Raw genomic sequence first — 21,586 nt, forward strand, 5'->3', positions numbered from 1 at the left:
TAACTGGTATGTCTTTGGACTGTGGGAGGAAATGTGCACACAGAGGGAACTGTGGAGTGGGGGACAGAATTAACATTCCTGGTTCAAGATACTTCAGGCCAAGTTGGAAATTGAGAAAATAAAACATTGAAATCAATCAGTGTAGATCCTGTCCTCACTTTATCAAGATATTCCCTCTTATTCATACCTCTGCCCACCCACACTCAACGTCAAACTAAAAATGTCTCCCAACATATAAAAAACAGGAGTTTCTGCAGATGCTGGAAATCTTAAGCAGGACACACAAAATGCTGGTGGAATTCAGCAAGTCAAGCAGCACCTATGAAGGGAAATAAACAGTCAATGTTTCAGGCCAAGATCCTGCCTGACTTGTTGAGTTCCTCCAGCATTTTGTGCGTGTCGCAGTTCTGATGAAGGGTCTCCAGCTGAAGTATTAACTTTTTTTTCCACATACGCTGCCTAACCTTATGTAATAAATAATTTTTGTCTCGTCTGCTTTATATACAAAAAGAAATCATGTAAGGATTGATTGCTGAGTGTGAACTGAGCAAGCAATAGAATTAAAGTCAGTTGTATGAACCTCCTCCAACACACATTAAGCCATCAGGTCTCAAAATAATTGGAAAGCACTGTGAGGGAGATAAAATTCCACTTTTAATGAACAATCAGCTACTTTCTCACTGTAAGTAATGAACTGCCATGTAACTTTGAAATGTGCAATTTCTGCAAATGCTTCTTTGCGGAGCAAACATTCAATCAGAGTCAAAAACTGACAGGTGCCAATAACTCATTAACAGATGAATTTTACGCTCCTCAAATTATGTCAGGTTCAAAATGAGTTAATTTAAAAAAAACAAATTTACCTTCAAAGGTAAAAAAGCTCATTGGTTTAAAAATAATAGAACTATTTTTAATTACATCAAACTCAAGACTAAATCTGAGAACTGCAGCATCCATGGAATTAGATGATTAACTGGGTTTCTCATGAAAGAAAGTGGCCTTTTACTGAAATAGCAATCAGTATGATTTATTCAAGGCCATATCCAAGGCTCAGAATTAGTTACAGCAAGCCATCACACATCGCACCTGTGCAATTCAGTAAATGCTTGCCTGAAGATTTTTCGGGTTAATGTGCTCGTGTACAGTGGTGTATCCAATTGGAAGGCCTGGTGTAGCTGTCTCAGAGATAGCTGTACTGCAGTTATTAATAAAAACCTCGCTGACATTGTCACAGCCCCTGTTAATCATTGCTTGAATGTTCATCGTGTTCTCTTGCCCTCATACTACAAGACTCCGTTGTATAGAAATTGAATTTTACTTCTTTTTGATGTGGCAAAACATGAAACCAATTGCACCCCCACCCCCAAAGTGTGGATAAGATTGGTGACAACTGTGTGGATGCATGGTTACCGTGGTTTCCACCCAGACAGATACTTTAAGTCACATGTGCCTGGCCCCACGGGGAGCACTTCTAATTCTATTTAAGTGTGCAGCAGTCAGGCAAGGTAACAGCCCTTAAAGGTACACTCCTTATAGCATCATCTTGTAGCTGGTGCCTTGGCAGGAGAGAACATGGAGGGAGTACCCAAGTTTTCTGAGGGAGACATTGAAGTTTTAGTGGGTTAGAGACAGGCCAGGTGGAGTAACATCAGAAAATAGTCATCAGGTAGGTCAAGGACTTAACACTGCAGTGACTAAAATACTACTCTTCACTTTCAGTTAGGTACCCAGGGAAAACCATAAGATATAGGGGTAGATTTAGGCTATTCAGCCCATCAAATCTGTTCCACCATTCGATCATAGCAGATTTTTTTTCCAACCCACATTCTCTTGCCTTTTCCCAATACCCTTTAATCACCTTAGCAATCAAGAACCTATCAATCTATGCCTTAAATGCACCTGATGGGTCTCCACAGTCCTCTGTGGCAACAGATTCCATAGGTTGACCATTTGCTGGCAAATGTGCATTAGAAACACACACACACACACACACACACACACAAAATCTTCAAGATAGTTACCATACAAGCCTCACTAGACCTAGATTGACTATTAGACATAGAACGGAAGGTTATTCACCTTGCATCCTCCATTGAAACAGAAACCAGGGAGGTAACTAAGATTATGGGGTGAACACCCTTTTTCATAGCGCTCCATCAGGTTGATGGAGAAGGGCCTCTTCCTTCTCATCAGCCAAGGGACTTACTGAGGCACACAGTAGAACAATTCTCTATCCAGCTCTGTTTGAACATTGAACATTGACTCAGTTCTTTGGGAGGTATGTGTGTACGATCTCCGGTAAGTCTTGGAATTGCCCTCTTAATAGTCCCATCATTATCTGCAACCTTTTAAATGACATCAAAAGTTAATGTGTCCTTGTACTTTTGTGACTTAGTGAGTAATATAGGCATCTGTAAAATGCTTTGGGAAAGAAAATGCAAACACAAGCATGGATCCTCACCAGGACATTTAAGTAGAAGGTATTCTACTGCAATATTATAATGCTCAGGTCAGGTCACAGTTGGTTTACCATGTAGTTTTGGTTTCCCACCCAAACAAAACACATGTAATGCATAAAGGAGGTCATTGGTTTACCTGTTAGTCTCACTGTTTCAAGGAAGAGTTTGAGCAGATTATTTTACTCAAGCAAATAGCAGAAGCAACTCGGCAGGGCAAGTAGCATCTCCGAGAGTGGTGAAGGAGGAGGAAGAAATTGCTGGTGTCTTGGGTTGAGACCGTACACCAGGGCTGAGAGTGGAGAGGGAAGGTGGCTGGTATAAAAATGTAAGGTGGTGGATTGAGTAGTGGTGAGGGATGATGAACCACGCCAGATAAGGGAAGGGGAGGAGTAAGTTGGGTGGTAGGTCGAGACAAACAAGGAAAAGGAAAGGCAGATGGATCCATCTGGGGGGAGAAGGAGGATGATGGGGGAGACAAATGCTGGAGAGAGAGAAGTGGGAACACAAAAACTGCCAATGCTGGAATCTGAACAATGAGGATGGTGCTAATGGGAACTATTAGGGGAGAGATGCAGGCCAGATAGAATCCAATGGGCGGAGAGATCTAAGCTATGTGGCTTGAAGAATGAGTGGTAACTTTATTGAAACTTACAAAAACCATACATGGTGGTTGCAGAGAGGATACTTCACCTGGTTGATGGGTCTAGCTCGAGAGGTTATTAGATTATGAGAACACGCAGTCCTCTTTTATTGTCATTGAATAATGCACGCATTAAGAAATGATACAATATTCCTCCGGTGTGATATCACAGAAACACAAGACAGACCAAGACTGAAAAACTGACAAAAACCGCATAATTATAACATATAGTTACAACAGTGCAAGCAATACCGTAACTTGATGAAGAACAGGCCATGGGCACAGTTAATAAAGTTCAAAGTCTCTCGAAAGTCCCACATCTCATGCAGACAGGAGAAGGAAGAAAACTCTCCCTGCCATGCCCAACCACAGTCCGACTCTGAGTTGTCCGAAAACTTTGAGCCTCCAACCAGCCCGCTGACACCAAGCACCAAGCAGCATCTCTGCCGAGCGCTTCGACTCCAGCCCCGGTCGCCAGCAGCAGGCAAAGCCGAGGATTTTGGGGCCTTCCCTCCGGAGATTCTCGATCACACAGTAGCAGCGGCAGCGAACCAGGCATTTCAGGAGTTTTTCCAGATGTTCCTCTGTGCTTCTCATGGCTGTCTCCATTAAATCAGAATTGTGCACGGCCCCTATTTAACAAATAAAATATCATTTCACCAGAGAGGCTACGCGTGCTGTGCTGCGCCGCCATCTTCTCCTCCTGTTATAGTCTGACAAGAAGGGGCTCTCCATTTAAGAGAGAGATAAAGAGAAATTTCTTCTTTCAGAGAGTGGTGAATCTCTGGAGTTTGCTACCCCAAAGGTTCACAGAAGCTTGATGGTTGAGGGCGTCACAGAAAAGGTTCACAGAAGCTTGATGGTTGAAGGTGTCACAGAAACTTTGTCATTGAAGCCAGCATGGTAGTGTAGTGGTTAGCACAATGCCTTTCGGTACAGGTGATCTGGGTTCAATTTCCACTGCTGTCTGTAAGGAGTTTGTACGTTCTCCCTGTGACTGCATGGATTTACTCTGGGTGCTCCGGTTTCCTTCCACGGTGCAAAGATGTGCCTTTTAGTAGGTTAATTAGCCATTGTAAGTCATCCCACGATTAGGCTAGAATTAAATCAGAGGTTGCAAGCTGGCGTGGCTCAAAGGGTCTACTCCATGCTTAATTTCATAAATCATAAAAAATTGTTTCTGCATGTTATGGTAATCAAGGGATGTGATGACTGCTGGTGAGCGGAAGTGCTGGAGCGTAGGTGTGGAAGCAGTAAATCAATCATGGTCTTGGTGAAAGGTAGCACAGACATGAAGGGTTGGATCAGCAAACAATCTGCTGGAGGAACTCAGCAGGTTGAGCAGCATCTGTGGAAGGAAAGAAACTGTCAATGTTTTGAGTCAAAACCCTGAAACAGGAAATGTTTGATAACCTACTTATGTTGCTGATTCTTAAGTTCCCATTGTGATCTTACAGTGGGCACAGTTTCACCAGGAGATGTTCAGCAACATCATTATAACCCAATTCTTGCTGGCAACAGTTGGACACCCTCTGTCTAGGCAGTTAAAGCTATTTGGGAACGCAAGAGATTTCACAAATACAAAGTGCTGGAGGCCAGTAAGTGAGGCAGCAGTTATGGAGAATAAACAATTGATATTTTGGACTGAGACCCTTCATCACATCCTTACTGATTGAAGTATTTTCAGTTTCCATTTATGGGCACTACCTCCAAGAGGGTCACAACTTTGTCATCGTTTCGAGGCTTGTGTGCCTAAAAGACCCAGAGGGCTATGTTTACTGGAGTCAGGCTTTACGCTTTAGCTCTTGCTAGGGTCACCCATGCCCAACAGGTCAAAGGGTAGTGGCCAGACTAAGAGTGGTCCACCAGCGCTCCGAGTTCAGGGGTTCAGCTCGGGGCGAACAACCTCGACTGGTAAAACAAAACTATTACGGAAACGGTAATGAAGAATCCTTCTACAACTGAGTGCGATGCTATTCCTGAGTCTTCACCCACGGTTTGCATGACTGAAAGTAGTGAAAACCAAGAGGAAATGAAGGGAAGCTCTGGACTCCACCATAGATGGAGGACCTCCATTGCTGCCCTAAATGCCAGGGGCATATCAAGCTTCAGGCAGCATGGTAATGTGGTATAACAGTATGACAGCAAAGCAGGTTCAGTTCCACCGCTGTCTCTAAGGAGTTTATTTGCTTTTCCCGTGATTGCTTTGGTTTCCTCCAGCTGCTCCGTTTTCTTCCACATTCCAAACGTGTAAGGGTTCGGAGGTTAATTGATCACATGGGTGGAATTGGGTGGCGTGAGCTCGCTGGGCTGATAGGTCTTGTTGTTGTGCTGTATCTCTAAATAAATAAACGAGGACAAATGTATTTGTGCTTTTATTATTCCAGGAGGTCAGTTTGACAAGCATTCATTTTGCAGACTGTCTGCTGTGGAAGAGTTGCTGACAATTGGTATTTATCAGGATACACATTGGCACACTATCAAAAGTCAGTGTTTTCAACTTGTTAGGTACGGCTCCACAGGCAACACACTCTTCCTCATTCCACACGGGGTCTTTTATTTGGTCCCACAGATTTGTCCTTTGGAAGAGGTTGGCATGCTCAGTTCAAAAGGACACCGAGTGCGTGGCGTGCTGACTCCAGAGAGCCAGCACTGACAGTTTGAACGCAAGTGAATGCTTTTCTTGTGCCGTGTCCCCTCTCGCTTGATTCCCTGATGCCTTATGACAGACTTGCTGAGCCAAAGCCTTAATCAATTCTCAGCAGAACATTGACAAATGCTGCTGTGTCAGATGCAATATGGACCAGGCTGCGTAAAACAAACGAAAGCCTGAGGCATGGGAAAACAAGTAGCACTTAGCAGTACGAGAAAAAATGGGGTCTGATGAAGTGAGTACATTTTTTTATAGTTTTTCTCACAACAGTCATTTACCAAGTCCTGACCAATATTCTGCTGAGCAATTGACATTATTAGTAATCATGTATTAATTAACTCAATGTTTTTTTTGGTAAATGAATTTTATGTTGAGATTAGGTTGATCACAAAACTAGTTTCTTGCTTATTACTGGAAAAACTGTTCTTTGTGTTTTCTCCCTGGTATTTCTACTACTGTGCTAATTGCCTGAAACAATGTATTTACTGGTGTATTTTTTTAAGTAATCTGACCTCGACAGCTCCAGAGTACGGATAACATTTGAAAAATGAATAATTGAACAGTACCCAAGGCTCTTCGCACTCACAAGACCTTGAAGCAGTTGTCACCCATAGATTTTAGGTTAATTATTGTTTAAGAATTCAATTATTACCTTTATTTCTCCTGAAGGTATAAATGATTCAACATGTTATTTTGTTCCTATTAAGTTTGAAGGCGATTAGTGTAATTCATTGACCGGCTTGGTGCCCACAGGGTCGTATGAAGAGATGTGCATTGGGTGTGATTAATTCTAGTGCTTCCATTGAAATACCATCTTGGCACTGAGCTGGGGCTTGATCTAGAGTGAAGACAAGGGAAAAGGCAGGCGGGGACTGTGGGAGAACAAATGGGAAGATGCAGTCATTCTGTGTTATACAAACTGAAAATGGAAAATGAAAATGAATTTCCCAGGAAAGCTCAGATCTCTGGCAGGATGCTACTTTAAGAACATTTGAAATAGAAAGGATAACTATACATCCTTTCAAGCTTACTTTTAAGATCAAATCTGTTCTTCTACCTCAAATTCAACTTCAACTTCTCACACCAGGCACTAGGTATTGGAAACATTCTGTACAACATAGAACAGAACAGCACAGTGCAGTCCCTTTAGTCCATTGTGTTATGCCATCCTTTTATCTTACTCCAAGATTAATTGAACCCTTCTCTCACACATAGCCTTTCATTTTTTTTCCATCCATGAGTCTCTTAAATGTCCTTAAAGTAACTGCCTTTACCACCACTCCTGGCAATGTGTACCACTCTGTGTAAAAAGCCTACTTCTGTTATACCCTTCCATTTATACTATCCTGCAATCACTTAAAATTATGCCCTCTTGCATTAGCCATTTTCACTCAGGGGAAAAGGCTTTGGCTGTCCACTCTGTCTGTCAGACTCCCGTGTCTTCCTTTGAATTAATTTAATGTTTTGAAGTTACAAAGCATAACATTGGCGATGAGGATGGGATTTTTAAAATGAACCCAAGACATTCAAGTGCAGTGAGGCTTTCAAATTAAAAAAAGTAGTGCAGCGAGGAACGATTGAATTAGACACAGCCCAGCATGGGCAGAGGCGTCGAGTTTTTTAAAAAGGCCGTAAATGGAAGAATTCAGGGTTCATAAAGAGTAATTGATAATAATCATTATAAAAAGCAGAAATAGCTGGCTGCATCAGAAAGATTGACACATTTGATTACACAACAGATAACTCTTTTTATATACTGAGCAAATTGAGCGGTATTAATTTCGGACGGATGGACTCAATGTCGGCTGTGGTCAGCTGCTTCCAAGGTATCGGCAAGTTGAAGGTGCCTGGAGGTTTATGGCAGGGAGTTTATCCCTCTGCCGCCTGCTAGTGGGGACTCAGGAGTCGATTGACTCGGGACTTTGAGACTTTTTTTTTACTGTGCCCATGGTCTGTTCATTAAATTATGGTATTGCTTTGCAGTACTGTAACTATATGGTATAATTGTGTGGTTCTGTCAGTGTTAGTCTTTGGTCTGTCATGTTTTCTGTGATATCACTCCGGAGAAACATTGTATCATTTCTTAATGCATGTATGCATTTCCAAATGACAATAAAAGAGGACTGTGTGTTCTCATAATCTGAAAAAAAAATCTCACTTCCGAGCAAACTGTTGGTGTGTCTCCATCAGAAGAGCTACAGCAGTTGAAGAAGATGACTCACCACCACCTTCTTATGGCCCATTATAGATAGGCACTCAATGCTGGTCTTGCCAGCAGCATCCCTATCCAATAGAAATATTTTCAAAAAGGTTGCCTAAGTTATGTGAAATAATTGAAATGTGATCTCGTACTCACAATTCATCCTGGAACCCAAGGGACTGCTTAAGATGCAAAGGATACAATAGCGTTGAAGACCTTATTCTTACTTCACAATTCTGTAATAAAGCAAGCATAACATTTACTTTCCTTATTTCTGCTGAATCAAGGAGGTTATTTTCTGTTATTGGTGCACAATGCTTTATGAATACCAACTATCTTCAGACTCTTGCCTTTTGGAAATGGTTTAGGATGGATTATTATCCCAGATGTGTGCTTGCAGTGTGAATAAGACAGAATGATTTAATATGAATGAGGATTGGGGTGAGTGGTAGAGAGGAAGTTAAAGATGATTTTCTTATACAGCTACTTTGAGAGTTAATATTTCACCTAGGGATATATTTGAAAGCAGTATTTCATTTTGATATGAACATTTGAAAGGCAAGCTGAGGAGAAAATAGTTTGATTGGCAGGATGCCACTTAGAGACAAGAATTGTAGAATATACATTTGAGGTCAGGAAAAATATTTTTTAGTTAATCCAGGGTCAAGCTCATTTGCAACATTATCTTTAATGACAAGGTGCTTTGCATTTGAAATAATGGTACATTTTTCTTGTTTGCAATAGGTACAATTTTACTTTTAAATTTGTTTATGGAATTTGGATGATACTGTCAAGGCCATTACTGATCGTCCATCTATGTTTACATTCCAACTGAGAAGAACATTAAAAGTCAACTACGTGATTGAGTGGAGTCTCATAAAGGTCCACACTGAGTATGGATTGCAAATTTCCTCTCCAAAAAGGCACTAATGAACCTGAAGAGCTATTAACACTCCAGTAGTTTCATGTTTTTTTTAAATTTTAATTCTGTATTTTTAATTCAATTACTTGAAATTCAAATCCCCAGTTGCCTTGGTTGGATTCAAACTCACTTCTCTGGAACTATGGTCCAGAACTCTGGCTGTTAAATGATCAGCTTCTCTGTGACTTTCTCCGTATCTTTGTGCTCCTTATCTCTCTATCTGAGATGCAAGGATGTTAAACTTACATTTCTACATTTTAATGCAAAGGGGTAAATAAGTACCCCATTGTTAGCTAATCTTGACGAAAGATCCTGTTGAGAGGGCTTGGACCGAAACGATGACTGTTTGCTCTTTGTCATAGATGCTGCCTGGCCTGCTGGGTTCCTCCAGCATTTTGTAGGTGTTGCTTTGGATTTCTAGCATCGGCATAAGTTCTCATACTTTTTAGCTAATCCCTTCTCTGATTATTTAGCTGGACAATCTCTTTTAAACTTCTCCAAGGAGGGTGATGTTATCTTCAAGACCAGTCAAATCGAGATTTTAGGCATGTGCACATGTGCAGTGAGGCACAGGTACAAGGAAAAACTCGCATGCAGCAGCATCAAAGGCACATAGGAAGGTCTGATTTCTGAATGGACACTAAACCCATGACCACTACCTCACTAAACAATTTTTTCATAGCGTGATGTCTGTGTGGAATGAGCTGCCAGATTAAATGGTTGAGGCAGGTAGAATAATAACATTTAAAATGACAGGTACATGGATAGGAAAGGTTTATGAGGTTATAGGCTTAAATGCGAACACATGGGATGCGCTCGTATGAGGTATCCAGATACTCTTCCTTAGGAGATCTCCAAGTGTTTCCCTGCTGTCTGCCTCTCTGTAGCTTATTTCTGAGATTGGTCAGAATACACTCATGCTGGAGGGACAGTAAGAGTTCGGCACGGACTAGAAGGGCTGAGATGGCTTGTTTCCGTACTGTAATTGTTATATGGTTATATGAGTAAATTTGTGGTCTTTCTCACTTTGCTGGGGGTTGGGCATGGCAGGGGGGGTGGTTGGGGGGGATGTTGACCACTTCTTTCAGACCCGTTTAGGATTCATGCATCATTTTTACTTCACCTTCTGCAAACCTGGCACTTTGTCAGGCTTCAGATTTTCCCATGTGGTAGAGGGAGGATTAATTCTCAGCAAGTGTGGGTTTTATGCTTGGTGCATAAAACAATGATTTCCTTCAAAATCCATCTATGGTAGTGCAAGAGGTGGTTTGTAATGTTCCAGTGCAGAGGTAGGGATACAGTTATGCAGTTTGGTTCCAGAACATGATGATTCCAGGGGAAATAACTCTTCCTGAACCTGGGCTGTGTGAAGTTTCAGGCCACTGCGCCAGCTGCCCGACAGAAGCAGTGAGGAGTGTGCATGACCTGAATGATGGGAATCCTTAATGATAGGAGCTGCTTTTTTTTTAATGTAGGCACTTCCAATTTATTTGTCCATAGATTATGTAAACCTGGTGCCAGTACTGCAAACAAGCCATGATTGTTCAGATAATGGATTACTCTGAACATTGGAATTAGAGTGAAATTATCCAGGCAAAATTTAGTGAGGACACAGTTGGAAAAAAATAGGATTGATTTTATGCCAATAGAGTTTCTATTGCTTTGCCCTTTAAACAGACTGTATTTGTAGAATTTGATTTTTCTTTTGGCTGTTCAATAAACTCTTTACTTTGAATTGTACAACCCAATTCAGCTCAAGCATTGTGTGTGTTGCTACGTTGCCAAACTGGGCTCAATAGTGGTGACAACGCAACTGTAGGATGGTTCAAAATTGCTCTTGTTTACAAATGTCCTTCAGTAAAGGAAATCAAACATTGTAACATAGTCAATGTCAATTCCCCAGCTGCCATGATGAGTCTTGAACTTGTACTTCTGAATCAGGCATTGGACGTCTGAATGACAAGCCTGCAACTTGATTTTATGCTGTTCTCCTCATGGCTGAGAAAAGTTATAGGCACTGTAAATATTGGAAAAGGCTTTGTCTGTCTGTAGAATTTCCTGCCTATTATCTCCCTATGTTTAAATAAAAATTATTTCAACATTTACTTTATTCAATGGATTTGCAGGCATGAACTCACTGCTCTATGTCATCGTTCACCGTTCAAGACGTATTATTCCACCTACTTACAAGATATTCTTGACATCAGCATGACAACTTTATCTTTCACATTTTCCATAAGTAATAAATCCAAGGGATTTTAACTTGGATTCCTGAGTGCCAAAGCGGGAAAACCTGACACGTCAGCCTTTTTCCCATTTGGTGTTTGCTATTGTTTGCCGAGCTTCCATGCATACATTTTCATTGACGTCAGGTGTACCACCCTGCAATTTCTGATTGGGGGCACCTTGTGCAGGAAGACGAGCCAGGTTCAGGAAGGTTTGTGTATCCTTTACAGAGTTGTTAATCTTACAGCACTAGCAGGAACTGCTTTAATGGAACTAAGTTAATTCTGAGAGCATGGGCACATGAACCAAACTTCCACAGGGCTTTTAGTTTAAATTACATTCCCTAATTCTGTATTTATATCTTTATTTTTTCTCTCTGTCAGCACTTATGTGTTTCTTATAATATGCTCAATTTTGAAGATTTTTTACATTTAAACTCTGCTTAATTATACTGATTATATTCATTTCTGTGGAGCACAGTTTTACAACAGCCAATGGTTCAAATTCTGCTTGGATTGCCAAGTGTTTGTTTAATCATTTTGGGGCATTTACTGTGTGTGTCAGTAAGTGTTTAGCCTGGATACCAGGAACCTCTGTTTAGAATTCTGTTGTTTCTTCCCCAGTATCTGTCAGTGCAGAAAGTTGATAAATGTATATGGTGGGATTTGATGCCATGGTTTTCTCAATGTGGTGTAGTAAGTGGACCACAATGCTTTCATTCCAGACTATTCAATGACGTGCTTTCACAAGTGTAAAGTCAAAATGCCTGCATTAAAATTTGCACATAACATCATTATTTTCCAAGTGTAAAGTCAGTTATATTTATGAAGTTGTGACAGTCTTGGGTAACCTTCAAATGGCAGACAAAGCCTCTGATTACATTTGTTAGTGACAATAGACAATGTGGCTGAAAGAGTCACACTTAATATTGCACATAAAATCATTCCTTTCGAAGTGTAAAGCCTGTTATATTTATAGGGTGGTAACAATCTTAGGTAACCTTCTGACAGCAACCAAAGCCTCTGATTCGATTTGTTAGTGAAAACAGCCAATGTGTCTGAAAGCATCCTCACACTTAATATTGAAGCTCAAACTAACAAGTTTGTTGCTCAGTTTTTTGACAAGGAAAATATAATTAATAGCTCATTGCTCCATTAGCACCATTTTGTTTCAGAAAAAAAATATGCAAGTGTAGCCAACACTGCCAACCCGTCACAGAAAACCAAGTTTTTAAGATCCAAATTGGTTTACTGTGATGCTCTGTGATTCCTAGTCTTTGGACCAATTAACTTGGGTGAGCAGACAATTGTGTGTTCCCATTCTAGCATATTCCAGCCCTCTGCTGTCAGCACAGTCAGATAATAAAGGAAGGTATTACTTCTAAACCTCCTATTTCTGAATTTGTTTCACTTTTTAGAAAATAGTCTACATCTTTATTCCTTCCACAGAGTTGCATGACCATACACGTTCTTGTCCTGTATTCCACCTCTTACTTCTTTGTCCATTCTGTTGATCTGTCCAAGTCCTTTTGCAGACTCCCTGGTACCTCTTCCTTAGGCGAAATCCTAGTGATTCCCTGCTATCGATCTCTCAGTAGTTTATTTCTGAGAACATTGGTATTTTATGGAAATTCATGAGAATACGCCCATGTTCGGGGGGCAGATGAGAGGAGTAAATTTGTGTACGTTCTCACTTTGCTGGGGGCTGGACATGGAGGGGCAGTATTGACCACTTCCTTCAGACCTTATTAGGATTCATGCATTGCTTTTACTTCACCTTCTGCTGCATGTGAAGTATCTGACAAGTGTGGCACTTTGTCAGGCATCACATTTTCCCATGTGATAGAGGGGGGATTAACCCTGAGCAAGTGTGGTTTTGGAGACCTTGACTGCCGATGCTTTTCTGGTTTCAAGTTGGCTTCTGCGAGGCAAAGGAAACCTCGAAACGTGAGATGTCATTCAACAGATTGCAGCTCAATGGAAAAGTCTCCATTAAAAGTCTCTCGGGTCAGCTGTTCAAATCCATGAAGAGGAATCATACCCAGACTGTAGCAAGTCAGGATTTTTTCTATTCCTATTGATGGTTGTCACTGCGTACGTTCAGGAAATTATAGGATCACACAGTATAAGACAATTAAACTCACTGACTGTGTTAGCTGCAAGTAGAGCAATATTATTAGCTCGATTTCTTGCAGTAACGCAAATTCTACATTTGTGTGCCCGTTTGATTCCTTCTCAAATGTCATGATTGGTTCTTTTTGACCACTTGATCTCCACTGTCTGGAAAATATAATTTTTCCTCACAACCTCCACCTCCCCCACCCCACCTGTTGTACAGATTTTAGCTCTGTGTACTAGGTTCTAAGAGTCAGACAGCACAGAAGCATGCCTTTTGACCCACTATGTCCATGGTGACCATCGAATACTCATCTTAATCAAATCAGGTTTAATATCACCAGCATATGTCCTGAAATTTGTTGCCTTTGCGGCAATAGTACAATGTAATATGTAATAATTGGAAAAAAAAACTGAATTACAGTAAGGAGTTAAACTAAGTAAGTAGTTCAAAAGTAGAAATAAAACAGTAGTGAGTTCGTGTTTATTAGTTCAATATCCATTCAGAAATCTGATGACAGAGGGGAAGAAGCTCTTCCTGAATCATTGACTGTGTGCCTTCAGGCTTCTGTACCTCCTTCCTAATGGTAACAGTGAGAATAAGGCATGGCTTGGGTGATGGGGGTCCTTAATGATGGACGCTGCCTTTTTGAGGCATCGCTCCTTGAAGAAGTCCTGGATGCTGGGGAGGCTAGTGCCCATGATGGAGCTGACTGAGTTTACAACTCTTTGCAGTTTATTTCAATCCTGTACAGTAGCCACCTCAGCCCCCATCCATCCCAGATGATGATGCAAACTGTTAGGAACTCAAATCATATTGATTCAAGTTCTCATCCATTAAATGTCCATGAAAGGGACCAACTTGACTCTGTCTATCTGGTCACCTCTACCAAATACCTCTCAGTCTCCTTCAATCCACGGAGATCTCCTCCAGTCTAACTTTGTCGCCGAAATTCCTCACGCCAAAGCCATTCAAGGCTGGGATAGATAGATACGTAAAGACTAAAGGAGTCTTAATATCTAGTATCTAGGATTCAGACAAGAAGTAGGACTGAACTGCAGAATTAGACAAGATTTTAATTGATTGGCAGAGTGGCCTTGAGGCACTAAATATTCCCCTCTTACAGTTTTTGTCACTGAAGTGGCTTATAGCGATTTCAAATATTTGATTTCTAAAGCACTGAACAATTTGGTGCTTGGAAAGTTATTTCCTTGAAGTTGATGTGGAAGTTTCAAAATTGATTTTCATTTCTCTCGAGATTACAGCAGGGAATAAAAAAAGTTCTTTAATTCTTCAAATTTCAAGGAACAAATCAGATAAAGGAACTAAAATCTTTCTTAGCAATCTCCCTTTTAGAAGATGGGCATCTGTCCTCAGAGAATTAACTGTCTAAATCTGATCTACCAGGAATAATTAAGAACACTTGGTGTGTTCATTATTATTCATTGTCCGTGATCAGGCCAGCTTCTAGCTCTGGAAGACAAGCACAAGAATATTAAGAGAAGAAAGAAATGCCATTGTGTTTGAAATAATTTAGCAACAGAAATGATTGTTAATGACTGGGGAATGGCATTTGAATGGAATAAAGTTTCTTTGCTGTATTCTGGCTGATTCCCATCCTGAGGTAAATTTACAGGATCAGTAGAAAATAGAGTGAAGAAAATGGGAGCAAACTCAAAGAGGATTCAAGAGTAAGTTTTCAGAGAGAGGAAAGTAATTGCTTTAAGCATTTTAAACACCTTGCCAACTCGTGTGCTGTTGGTAAATTGGCTTATTATTGTTGCACGTACCTTGGTACAGAGAAAAATTGTTTTGCATGCCATCCATACCAATTATTTCATTACAATACAAGGGAAAAAAAACAGAACAGAATAAAGTGTTACAGTTACAGAGAAAATGCAATCCAGACAGACAGTAACATGCAATAGCAAGGTCAAGAATCCATCAATTTGACTAGGGAACCATTCAATAGTCTTGTAAATGCTGGGAGGGAGCTGTCCTTGAATCCAGTGGCTTTTGGTATCTCCTGCTCGCTGAGAGGAGGTAATGGGTGGGGTCTTTGAGTATATCACCTGCTTTATTAAGACATTGGCAAGTGTAGACAATATACATGGAGGAGAGGCTGCTTTCATGATATGCCAAATTATGTCCATAGTGCTGTATAGTTTCTTTTGGTCTTGGGCAGAGCATCTACCACACCAAGCCATGCTGCATGAATCTTCAGAAAAGGCCCAACAAGTAATTAATGCATGGAGAGGCAACTATTGACCAATCCTATTTGTCCTTAAATGGAAGGGCACAGGGAGTCATTTTGGAAGTCTGTTGAGAACCACATGGCATTACACTTCTAGTAACCTCAACATTACGATTGGACAACCTGCTTTGCAGTCATATCGAAGCCAGGCCAGGCCAAGTAAGGGACGCAGGTTCCTTCCTTGAAGTACATAGTCATAGATCATGGAAATTGGCCCTTTGGCCCCACCTTTGCATGCTAAAAAAGATACCTCATCCGAGTGTGTCCCGTGTGCTTGCATTTAAGCATATAGCCTTATAAACCTTTCTTATCCATGTACCCGTCTTTTTCAATGTTGTTATTGTGCCTGCCTCAACCATTTAATCTGGCAGCTCATTCCACATAGACACCACACTTTCTGTTAAAAAACAGTTTTCCCTCAAGTTCCTATTAAAACTCTTCCTGCTTATCGTCAATCCTGTTGTGCTTGCTTCCCCAACAATGAGATAAAGATGGGTTTCTTTGTGAGAGTCCAGCAATTTCCTGGTCAGTGTTACCAAAGCTAGGTTTTTATCAATCAATCTAATTAAAATTGTCAGCTGCCATAGTGAGATTTAAATTAATGTCTCTCAACTATCATTATTGTCATCTATGTTGTTTATCCAGTAAATGAACCATTTTGCTCTCATGCACCCTGTTGACTTCACTAATTCAAGTTCCTGGCTCTACTCTGCTGCTGAACTTTTAAAATCAATCTGACAGTTGTATAGGTGCAAAGTGAAGACTGATCAATTTTCCTTCACTATTTTCAGTTGACATGGTTAGAGTGAAGAGGCCTGTGGCTTAATGGACTAACATTCCAGAGACTTGAATTAATAACCCAGAGAAAGTAAGTTTCAAATAACTGCCTGAAAGATGAGCTAGATGATTCGCCATCAAAGCTGTTGTAAAGGCCAACTGGTTCACTGACATCCTTGGCGGGGGAGAGTGCCTTCAAGTATCGATCCGATCTATATGAGAACAAGCAAAATACCAGAGATGCAGAAAATCTGAAACTAATGCTGGAAAGTCTCAGCAGGTCAGGCAATAACTGTGCAGAGAGAAACTGAGTTACTGTTTTAGGTTAATGGCTTTGCAATCAAAACTTTTCAATAGGAACCATAGAGGTATTGGGCCTTCCATTTTGTGACCAATCAAACATGGTTGACCTGTACTCATCATCTTCATGTGCCACGTCATATGACGGGGGCGATCATGGTCTCATGACCATGGTTGTTCATGGCAAATTTTTCAACAGAAATGGTTTGCCGTTGCTTCTTTTGTGTAATGTCTTTGCAATACAGGTGACCCCAGCCATTACCAGTACTCTTCAGAAATTGTCTGCCTGGCATCATGGGTCACATAACCAGGACTTCAGCTGCTCATATGACCATCCACCACCCGCTCCCATGACTTCACATGACCCTGATTGGGGGTGGGGGCTAAGCAGATGCTACAACTTGTCCAAGGATGACCTATAGGCTAACAGAGGGAAGAAGTGCCTTACTCTTCTTTTGGTAGAGACGTATCTAGACCCCACCAGCTGAAGACCTTCACTACAGTTTGTTCCCGCAACTTAAAAACATTCAGGTTAATTAGCCAAGGATAAATTGCCCCTTGTGGGTAGATGAATGGTAGCACCTGTGAGGAATAATAGGAATGTGGGGAGGAGAGATTACAGGGAATATTATTTAGGGAATAAATTTGCTCTGTTATAAAACATACTCAATGGGCTGAACACAGATAGCTATGGAGGCAAAAGTCATTGGATGTAAGTAAAGTGAATGTTGATAAGTCCTTGATTGGTAAGGATGTCAAAGGTTATGGGGAGAAGCCAGGAGAATGGCATTGAGAGGGATAATAAGTCAGTTATGATGGAATAGTGGAGTTGACTTGATGGACTGAATGGCCTAATTCTGCTCATATGTCTTATGGTCTTATATTTAAGATGGAAATGAGGAGAAACTACGTTTCCCAGAGAGTAGTGAATCTGTGGAATTCTCTGCCCAAGAATGCCATAGAGGCTACCTTATTAAATATACTTAAAACACAGTTAAATAGATGTTTAGATAGCAGGAGGATTAAGGGTTATGAGAAAAAGGCAGGTCAGTGGAGCTGAGTCCACGGCCAGATTAGTCATGATCTTATTAACAGAGAAGGATCGATGGGCCAAATGGCCAACTCGGGTTCCTATTTCTTATGTTTCTTACGTCATGCTTTATTCTGTCAGTAATGGAGCAGACCCTCCACCTTGATGTTGGGGCTTATTTGGGTGTCTCTGTGGAGATCCAAGTCCATTGCAGCACCGTCAGATTGAGTTAGCGTGGTCTTCTTCTGCCCAGCTCCTATTGGCTGGACTGCTCCTGTGCTGCTCCGGTGAATTCTAACAAAACAGCAGGATCCCACCTCACTAGCTGGGAACATGTCCCATTTAAACCTGGAGCAAGTCCACACCTCTTTCCAGTGAGTGGATGACCTCGGATCCTGGGGGCAGGGTAAATTGATTTGTTCGTATTAGTTCGGTTATCATCACTTTGATAGACTTTTATTTCAGGCTGTATAAAAAGCTTTGTCTGCTATCTTGGCCAGTATTAATTCCCACTCAATAGCATTAAAACTTTTCCTTGGGTCATTGCCTTTGTGAGAACCTGCTGTGCAGATTAGCTGCTAGTTACTTTGTTAAAGAGAGACACAAGGGAATGCAGATCAGTGCAGCAATATGCTGGAGGAACTCAGCAGGTTGAGCAGGAGTAATGCAGGGTTTTGACCTGAAATTTAAGCAATTCCTTTCCTCCCTCAGATAGTACTTGACCTCTTGAGTTCCTCCACCCCTTTTGCATTCCAGCATCTGAGCACAAGAGACTTGTGTCTCTTCCAACAAATTGTTTGTTGTTTAGAAAAAGAGGGTGAAGTCTGCTGGAGTATTTAAAAACTATTGAGCACGTCCTGAGAATGTGAAAAGGGATGTGTGAGGGCAAGTCTTCATAGGGCTTGAATTTTTCGTCGTGCCACTATTAAAAATCATTGCATGCATCGCAGGGCAGAGTGAAGCAGCACCCAGGTCAGCTGAAATCTCCCTTACAGCAGCTATAGCAAGTCCATTTGACAGAACCCAATTCCTTTTACAAGATTTATCCACAGAACTATAGTCCTGTTGTTAGCAGAATTACGTCCCTTTCATCTTGATTTTCCTGCCTATCCTTTGTTATCATGGTGTGGCTACTGGCTCTGCTAGGGGCAGCAAGTTGTCCCCTGTCTTGTGACCTGTGGAAGGCGTACAATGTGATTTTCACTATCATTCCAGAGATTTAGAAATAAGACTTTTTAAGATCACATGTGAAAAGCCAATTAATGTAGCTTCATTTTATAAAGGACAGGTTTGACAGACATTTGTGAGAGATTTGTTATAATATATAAGAGCACAGCGCAAGGTGTTATTCTGACAGATGTTTGCAGGAAACTGCCATTCTAGAAATTCAACTTACTGTGTCCATATTTATCATGTAAAGTGGTAATAAAAATTGTTTTGCATGATTGCCCTCAAATCTACACAGCCTGCACCTCAGTCTCTGACACTGTGTGGTTGTACGGTTTCTGTATTCATTCTGAACACCAAGCATTGATTCATCATCAATTAGCTGCTGAAGAATATTCCAAACTTCTACCACCTCTTGTGTTTTTTGAAGCATTTTGCTAACCTTGCAATTTAGCAATGTACCTCGAATCTATGCTCTGTGCATTAGCCATGGAGTCCAATAGTTTATTGCAAGCTTTAGTATCATTTCCTCCTAATCTCCTGACAGCTTCAGTCAAAACACTGGTTAACCTTCTAAAATCAAGGGAATACAATGCTGGCTTGTGTAACCTCTCATTGTAATTTTGCTCATGGACTCTTATTATTATTCCAGAGGCTTACAACAGTGTATCTCTGTTGTTCTTTAACCATAGATCTAATCTTATGGAAGAAATCTCCTTTATTCGGTTGTTTCTCACTATAATTGCTCAGTGTTGTTCTCCAGTGGCTACGAGTAGAAAGTGTGAGGGAAGCTAGGCTGGCAGGTTCTGTTCTTACATGGTCATGTCTGGATGGGATGTTGGGAATTTATATTTCTCCCTGTGATGGGATATGCCTTTGGAGCTCAGTGGTGAGTGCTGATTAGTTTTGTGAGCCGTTAAATCAATGCAATGTTTTATTTATTTGTGAAAGCATTGGTGGATTACATGAGAGAAAAATGTGGCTGTGAAAATGGGCACTTAAGGTGTGTCAAATGATACTCAAGTAAGCATGCATCAGCCTTCTATTTATTTTTTGGACAGAGAAGTTCTCAGCTCTCTCTCTCTCTCTTCCTTCTTTTTCTTTCCTTATTTCTTTTTCTTTCTCTTTTATTTTTTCTTTTCTTTCTCTCTCTCCCTTTCTCTTTTTGTTCTTTTTTTCTCTCTCTCTTTCTCTTTTCCTTTCTCTTTCTCTTTTTTCTCTCTTTCTCTCTTTCTTCTATCCTCTCTCTCTCTCTCTTCTCTCTCAACCTAGCAGTGAACCTCACTTAAGTACTCTTTGTTGGGTGACTAGGTTTCAACATCAAAGGGCACAAAGAAGATGTCTATGGGTTTGGAGCCTTAGCTTGCAATGCTTAGTGAGGCTGACACACCACCTGGAGTTGGAGAATTTACAGGTGTGAGGAGGGTGACAGAAAGCAATCAATTTGGCGTTAAATGCATTTTCCCGTAAGAGAGGAGGCAAACAGAAATGTAACCCAGAAGTATTATGAGCAGTTTTGGGTCCGGTATCAAAGAAAAGATGTGCTGGCCTTGGAGAGGGTCCAGATGAGCTTCACAAAAAAATAATCCCAGAAACAAAAGGTTTAGTGCATGAGTTTGACATCTCTGGGCCTGTAGTCGATGGGAAGTCAGAAGGATGAGATGGAGTTGGGGAGGGGATTTCATTGAAACCTACTGGATACTGAAAAGCCTGGAAGGAATGGATGTGGAGAGGATGTTCCTATCAGTAGGAGTGACCGGGAACCAAAGCCTCAGATAAACCTAGATATATACATATATATTTCTGTAAGACTTTTGCATGTACTGTATATACACACACGCACACAAATGGGAGTAATAGTGCAAAAATCCTTATATTCTTGTTCATTACATTACATAGCGTAAACTTTTAAGAGAGTAAAGAAGACAAATGCAACCAAAGGAAAGGGACCATTGCCATGACATGTGACCAGACGATAATACCAATTATACTCTTCATTGAGGAGCTTTCCCACCCAACTCCTACTTCTCTTTGCACAATAGCAGGAGGAGCTAGTACACCAGCCCTTCCCCACAGAACCATTGCATTGGCTGCACCGAGCCTCAGTATAACCCTCAGCACATATTTTTGCAACGTGGACTGTGCCACATGGCGGCATTCCCTTACAGACAGCTGGCAGCGCTGGACGACCAACAAGTTGACTCCTGAAGTGAATGTACTGAAGTGAGGGGGAAGGTTTAGCTTCTCAGAGTTTGGCCTCACCGGTGTGTGCTGCTGCTGCGTGTCATTATGCCATGCTTTTAAAGTTAGGGGTTCAGAATGAACAAATCATCCAGAAAGTGAAAAACAGACAATATCTTAAATGACTACTGTGACTTCTGAACGCATTGTGCTTGCTGCTGTGGAGGGTGTGTTCCTTTAACAACGCTACCAATGATCTTGATTTTGGAATTAACATTCGCAGAAATCCCATCATAACTTACTCAATGGGGTTAATGAGCAGCAGAGAGGCTTCAGGATAATTTTTTAACTACTTCACATTAATTAAAAAGGAGTCAGTGTTTTAGGAAATATGGCTCCTCGAAACACAAAAGTTATTAATTTATTTACTGAGATACAGTGTGGAACAGACCCTTCCAGCCCTTCGAGCTCAGCAATCCCCGATTTAACCCTAGCCTAATCATGGGACGATTTACAAGGACCAATTAACCTACTAACTGGTATGCCTTGGACTGTGGAAGGAAACCGGAGCACCCGGAGGAAAATGTACAAACTCTTGACAGACAGCGGCAGGAAATGAACCTGGGTCGCCTGCACTGTAAAGTGTTGTGCTAACCACTACG

At 41.1% G+C, this 21,586-nt stretch overlaps 1 protein-coding gene across 3 annotated transcripts in view; it reads left to right on the plus strand.

Annotated features, from left to right (window-relative positions):
- Positions 1-5,740: 5,740 nt before the first annotated feature.
- Positions 5,741-21,586, plus strand: part of LOC140198014 (uncharacterized) — a 212,729-nt gene continuing 196,883 nt past the window's right edge. For all 3 annotated transcript variants that reach the window (XM_072258806.1, XM_072258807.1, XM_072258808.1), the window contains exon 1: positions 5,741-5,987. In XM_072258806.1, coding sequence (XP_072114907.1) covers positions 5,973-5,987 — 15 coding nt within the window. In that variant the 5' untranslated portion in view covers positions 5,741-5,972. The remainder of the gene's footprint in view (positions 5,988-21,586) is intronic.

Source organism: Mobula birostris, chromosome 5 (genome assembly GCF_030028105.1).
Source record: "Mobula birostris isolate sMobBir1 chromosome 5, sMobBir1.hap1, whole genome shotgun sequence".
NCBI classification, from domain to species: Eukaryota; Metazoa; Chordata; class Chondrichthyes; order Myliobatiformes; family Myliobatidae; genus Mobula; species Mobula birostris.